The 6,469-nt window shown below is 38.4% G+C and overlaps 1 protein-coding gene across 2 annotated transcripts; it reads right to left on the reverse strand.

Annotated features, from left to right (window-relative positions):
• Window positions 1-231: 231 nt before the first annotated feature.
• Window positions 232-1,021, reverse strand: LOC113273932. 2 transcript variants are annotated; one of them, XM_026523498.1, is made up of 3 exons: window positions 875-1,021; window positions 707-775; window positions 232-498 (listed from the first exon to the last, which is right to left on the reverse strand). In XM_026523498.1, exons 1-3 carry the CDS (start codon window positions 932-934, stop codon window positions 424-426), a joined length of 204 nt encoding a protein of 67 aa, XP_026379283.1. In that variant the 5' UTR covers window positions 935-1,021; the 3' UTR covers window positions 232-423. The 2 variants fall into 2 exon arrangements, 1 of the variants encoding a protein (XP_026379283.1); XR_003322678.1 differs by having other exon boundaries at window positions 397-498; window positions 618-775; window positions 875-951.
• Between the last annotated feature and the right edge of the window lie 5,448 nt (window positions 1,022-6,469).

The raw sequence follows: 6,469 nt of genomic DNA on the forward strand, positions 1-6,469 counted from the left end.
TACGATTGCTTTTATGGTTCTGTCTGCCTTCTTCACAGTGATTGTCGATGGTTATTTACTTCGTTCTACATATTACGTGATCTCCACCCCGTAGGAGTCTGTTTGGACTGTTTATTTTATAGACAAAGACATAGATGTTTATTAACTGAGTTTAATAGCTAGTGACACTTTGGTGAATCCTTGTTATATGATATCTGACGATGAATGTTTAAATTTAATAGAGTTATTGCTGATTTCTCCTGATTCCATTTTTCTCTAGTCACGTTGTCCGACAGGCATGAAATAAGAAAAGAAACTTTCTTCTTTTTGGCAACATAATAAACTCAATCAAAATTTTAGCCTTAGAGCAATCTAACAAGACTGAATATACTAGCAGACAAAAAACATGACAACTGATTGTTCCATCGATCAATTTAAGTAAGTTCATTTCTTCATTCCAGTTGCTTCTTTCACAGTCTCAGCAGCTCCTTGTGCCTTCTCCTTCATCTGCTGGCCGGCCTACAAGGTTCGAAAAGATCAGTAAATAGTATAAGCCTTCCACAAAGTTAAATACATTTTAAATCACAAAGTTGAATGCAAGTGCCTCTCGAGTCATTATGAGTGCATTTGGAGGTAACCTGTGTGATTACTATTTCCACAGGCCCAGGATTAGTTGGGCTAACGATAATAAAATTGCATAGCCAATGTGTTGGTCGAAATGAATAACCAGTTGGCATGATTCCTTTGCAGATTGCATAGCCCCGGATGCCTTGTCCACCATTTGATCCTTCTTTACCTGTACATCAAAAAAATTATGAGAAAGATCAAGGATGATAAATTCAAGTTGAGCAAACAATTTTGATCATATAGACTATAGAGAGAGAGAGACATTTACCTCGGCCTGGCCCTTGGCCTCACCAGCATTGTAGCTCATGCTTTGGGAGTGATCTGCCATCTTAACTTGAGTAGTTACTTCTTTACTTCTCTTTTTTTCACCGGTTCTTCTTCTAATCTCTCCAAATGAATCTGATTATCAATTAAATTTAATGATGATGATGTAGAATTCAGTCACGGGGCATGTGAATTTATAGTTTTTCTTCAACTCTACATTTCTTGACACATGTCCTTGTTACTAACACGCGTCAGTTAGTCATGTGCAGTGCTGACATCTCCATGAATATTTTTACATGTGTCAAAAGTTTATACGATGATTCACCCATTCCTAATCAAGAATCTATTCTTCATTCGCCGTTTGACAAGGGCCTGCAACAGTCAGCAACTCATAACTAGATGCAGAAATATAAAAATAGCAATGAGCACTGGTTTGGAGTTTGGACATAATGCAACATTGCAATGGCCTTTTGCCAATCAAGAAAATAAAATGAATGCTGCTTGTCACGAAAAAAATGTATGTCACAAATACTAGCAATTTAGCATGCCCGTTGCAATTTTCCATGAGAGAAGCTGCCTGGTCACCCAAAGCCCACTCAAAGTAAACTAGATATTGAGCCCACCATACACAAACCTAAGCAGGCCAGAACGTCCACCCAAGACTTTCCCTGTTAACAGAATTCCTTTGATTAATCATAATAATTATCAGGATTTTTATTTATTGGAAATAATAATTATTGATCCATTCGGTTAGAGTATCTAGGGTTTTAATTTGAGCCGTTAGCCATAAAAATGAGGATCATGCATGTAATTCATTTGATCATGATCTGCTAGGTCATCATACAAGTACTCATCTGTAGGAGGAATGTTAGAAGACTCATATCACAAATTTCTCAAAAACCATAACTTTTTCCCCCAAACCCTCTACTATTTCATTTTCTTTCTTACTCTCAATTATTTCTAAATCCACTCATATAAATCAACTAACTAATCTAATCATTTCAATTAAATTAGTATTAATCATTACAGGGACAATTTTACCATTTAAAAAATACAAGGATAAGGGATGACTACTTTTACTTCACAATGACCTAGCTTTTGTCTCATTAGAGCGTCCACAGTGGTGCGAGTATAACCAAAGACCAAAGACTAAAAAAAAAGACCAAATTTGGGTTTAGTCCGTCATGTGGCGTAGTGGGAAAAGAGTATATTTGGTCGCGCGTTGATAAACATTACGCCTGGGATCAGGCGTTGGTAAAGATAACGCCCGAATGGGGCGTTGGTAAAGATAACGCGCGAGTGGGGCGTTGGTATAGTATACGCTTCAGAAACAAAAACAAAAACAAAAAAAAAAATGGGGCGGAGGTATAAAGCCCGCCCCATGTAAGTTTTGAAAATTTGTGAAAGTGGGGCGTACATTATATCAACGCCCCATTTCATGCGTACATTATATCAACGCCCCATCGGGCGTACATTATATCAACGCCCCGTTTCAGGCGTACATTACATCAACGCCCCGTTTCATGCGTACATTATATCAACGCCCGATGAATGGCGGAGATTATATCAACGCCCGATGTGCAGCGGAGATTATATCAACGTCCGACTATATTTGGATTTGGTCCTGATCGCAGACCAAATTTGGTCTGGATTTTACTCTTTGATCAAATTTTGATCGATGGTCCGTCCCACTACGCCAGCCCACTCGACTGAAAATTTGGGTTTACTCGTCCATTACAGTTGCTCTTAGATATACCCAATCAATCTAGGTTATATTCCTCAAATAATAAAAAGTGACAAACACGTATGCACCATTGAGTTATGATCCATCGTTATTAAGTACATGTAGGGATCTTATTAATGTCGAATGCCCGTTTAAATTGAAAAACACTACTATCTAATTGACATTGTTATCGTGTGGAATCCATCTACCGGACAATATAAAAGATTACCAAGAATTGGTGCAGGTGGTAATTTCTTATATTCTCCACTATGAATTCCAGGCGACAACAATGTCGGTTAGACATCAATTCAGCGAACCGTACAATGACTAAAACAAACCAAATTATTACCAATTATTACCGGAACCTAAACCAATTTAATTCAAACGAGTAATATACATTAACAACATCCGTAATATACACTGTAGATGTTATATATTTCTAACGAAAATTCTGTATGAACCGAGAATTTAAACCATGCCAAAACAACACCCTCATAGTGGGTGGGCCCAAAACCTGCACCCCTATTTTCTCCCGCCGTCGGGACCCATCCTATGTGAAGGTGTTGTTTTGGCGTGGTTCAAATTCTCGGTCCATATAGAACCAATCAAGAAATAAAACATTAGATTAAACATGTTTACTTTTACTAGCATGTTTTAGGTGCATTTTAATACATTCAAGGTCGCCTTTTGGCAATTTGTACCTATGGAAACACGTCTATGTCACCCAACCAATTTCACCGGTAACCTTACAAGGATGTCTAGTATAATATCCTCCGAAAAGTGGACTATATCACTGCAAAATAATATTACGAATGGCTCATCAAAATTAAAAACAATATAAAAATTTACGGCGAAAAAAATATAGTGAACCTGAAAGAAGATGAAAAGTAAAAATGAGAATTAACGTGTTAATACTGTCGAAAATATATGGGACAAACAAAAGGCAAGCAAATGGATCGAAGACCAACCTGTTTTCGTTACAAGAGATTTCTTAGTGACACTTTGATTTATCGAGAGCGATCCCACTTTTGCAAAACCGTATTCAAACACACCAAAACCTCCATCTGGTCTAACAACCTACTAATGAATATACAGGCCACAATCTTTCTCTCCGGAATTTTCCTCAAAGTTTTTCCTCCGCTAAACACAAAAACCAAGCTACCCGTTTAAAATGAGGTGGGATTAGATGTGTGGCCTTGAAGATTTTTCTATCCAAACCCAGAACATGTAGATGACTATCCTAAACTCGAAAGGTTGTTTATCTTATGGGTACTGGGTCAGGCATTCTTTCCAAACTCAACAACCGTTGCTCATGTTGGTTGGTTTGAAGTGTTATAAGATCTTGAAAAAGCACCATATTATGAATGGGGATCTGCAATTTTAGCAGAATTGTACTGTGCGCTGGATAACTCATCCATGGGCGAAAAAAACTTCATTGGTTTCTGGAGCATCATAGAGGTAAAAATATCAAAATTATTATTTTTAAATTTATTATTGTTACTAAATTTAAATATTTTTTATGAACAAATGTAGATTATTTAGTCAATATACTAAAATTATGGAGGAATTTGCAGTATTGGTGGTATACCTACTTCCGTGTTGATAAACCAATCCTAAAAGACGGGACACTTAGATTTCCAATGTTGGACATGTATATGAAGGAAGACTTAGAGAAGAACACTGGAAGCGACGTCTTTGGTTCCAGTTTTGTTCAAAGGTTTCATCAGATGACTCGGAGACACAACAACGTAGTTGTTCACCGATACATTGATTTACCTCAGTATGGTGCTGATGTTGGGGTACGTATTCTTGATTATTCTTTGCGTAGAGTTGTTTTTTACAGTCCGGAATCACAACGAGGGGTTTGGTACCTGGGAGAAAGAGTGCAGTACCAAATACAAGGTATATTTGCAATTGCAATTAACCCGCCACAACAGATGTAAACCTCTGCATCAGATTTTGATCGGCTGAGAGTAACCGGTTGGGAGAGGTATGAACTAAATACAAGGAGGGATATCAGTGAAGCGCAGTATTTCAACTGGTACAACTCGATTACGGAGCCTGTAATTGGGACATATAACATGCACGTATATGGGTTTGATTTCCCAGGGTTATCAAACATGTCCCATGATCCAAATATTATTCCTAGTCAACCACCTCCAAGAGAGCCAAGCTTTATGACTTATCCCAGGACAGATGCAAGTTCTTCATCATCTTCGTCAAATATGCCCGAAATTCGTTGGGAGCTTCAAAGTATTACTTCACAAGGTGCGCCAACCACGATCCCCATTGTTTCCCAAGGTATGGACCGTGATTATCCTTACTCCAATGTCACTTCCAGTGACAAAGAGTTGCGGAGGCAACTGAACTATTTTCATTGGCGGAGACGGCAAGTAGAGGCTATATAATTGGAACAAGTACTAAAATGGCAGACGGACACAATGTTTGGATTGAGTCCAACTGTAAATGATGATGTCCGAGGGTCACAGTCTTCCGATTCCACCAGGAGCAACAGATCATGGAACGAAAGTGAAGAAACAATAGTGGGAGAAACACAAGTACGACAGAGTTCTTTACCACATGTATGGCGTAATACTCCTCATGTATCTCAACCTCAAGAATTTCGGGTTGAACCTAGGCGCATTTCATCATCATACTCGCCCTACAACCCAAACGCGCCCTACAACCCAAATGAATGCTACACACCTGGACCACCGCAACAACAAACCTCTTATATGCTTGGAGGACCGAGTACACAGAGTGCTTATCAATCTCCTAATTTTGTTCAGTCAGGTCATCCAGGTCTATCAGGTCTATCCCCATATGGAAATTTACAAAGTATGTTGGCTTTTGGTGATTTCCCAGGTTTATCCCCAGGACTTTCTGAATTATTGCCTTCATAAAATAACAATGGGGGAGCTAGAAAAGAGCGACGTTAGAGAGATTATTTGTAGTTTTAATTCTATTACATGTGTAATTTTTAATTCTGCTACAGTCTTTAATTAAATAAAATTACATATGTTTAAAAATAAGCATTTTACATTGGCTTCACTACATTACATTAGCTTCACTAATGAGAAGAAGTAGTAGGTACTACAAAGAAGGGGTTGAAACTGTTCAACACCTTAAGGATTTCAAAACATTTTTCGAAAGAAAAAGCCACATTTTTCCATCTTCACCATTCATCCAAAGATCTTGTTACCATCTCAGCATCAGTTTCACCTCTCAATCGGTATCGATTTACTTGTTTGGTTAAAGATATAAACTCACTTACTTCTCTCTTAATTGTACCACAACGATGTTCTATGTCGCGCATAGAACGACGACTCGGATTACGAGTGTCACTGCAGAACCCATCGTAAATAACCACCCAGAAATTCATCCATGGATAGTTTGCCGAAGCAAGCCGAGTAGATAAAAAAACATAGTTTCAGCAAATAGATTCATCTTCTTCTTTAGCATATGGAACTCGCCGAACTAACCTGGGCCGAGACATGTTCGATCAAGATTTGTGAGTGAAGAGAAGAATGTGTAGAATGTGTGAATTTAGAATTGAAATGAGGAGTATTTATAGATTTCAGAAAATGTAGCCGTTGGATCAAAAGTTTTTCTGGCCGTTCTGATTGAGCAGTTGGCGACATTGGGTCAGACTCTGGCGTCTGAAGTATAGACGCGGGCGCTATTAGTAAAGATGCGCGTTTGAAGATCTAACGCTAGCGTTATTTTTGCGGACGCCAGCGTTGCTAGACATGACGCCCGTTATTTCCACAGACGCGCGTTGGTTCTACCGACTCGATGTTCAAACCAACAAATGTGATGGTTTGAACATCCATTTTTCATGTTTGTTCATTCCATAGTGGGAGCAAAATGAATAAA

This window comes from Papaver somniferum, chromosome 4 (genome assembly GCF_003573695.1).
Source record: "Papaver somniferum cultivar HN1 chromosome 4, ASM357369v1, whole genome shotgun sequence".
Classification (NCBI taxonomy): Eukaryota; Viridiplantae; Streptophyta; class Magnoliopsida; order Ranunculales; family Papaveraceae; genus Papaver; species Papaver somniferum.

Coding starts and splice junctions, on each gene's coding strand:
- LOC113273932 (XM_026523498.1), bottom strand. CDS start 934: ATGGCAGATCACTCCCAAAGCATGAGCTACAATGCTGGTGAGGCCAAG. Junction 776..874: donor AGGCCAAGGGCCAGGCCGAG/GTAAATGTCTCT, acceptor TTTGATGTACAG/GTAAAGAAGGATCAAATGGT. Junction 499..706: donor CAAAGGAATCATGCCAACTG/GTTATTCATTTC, acceptor CGAACCTTGTAG/GCCGGCCAGCAGATGAAGGA.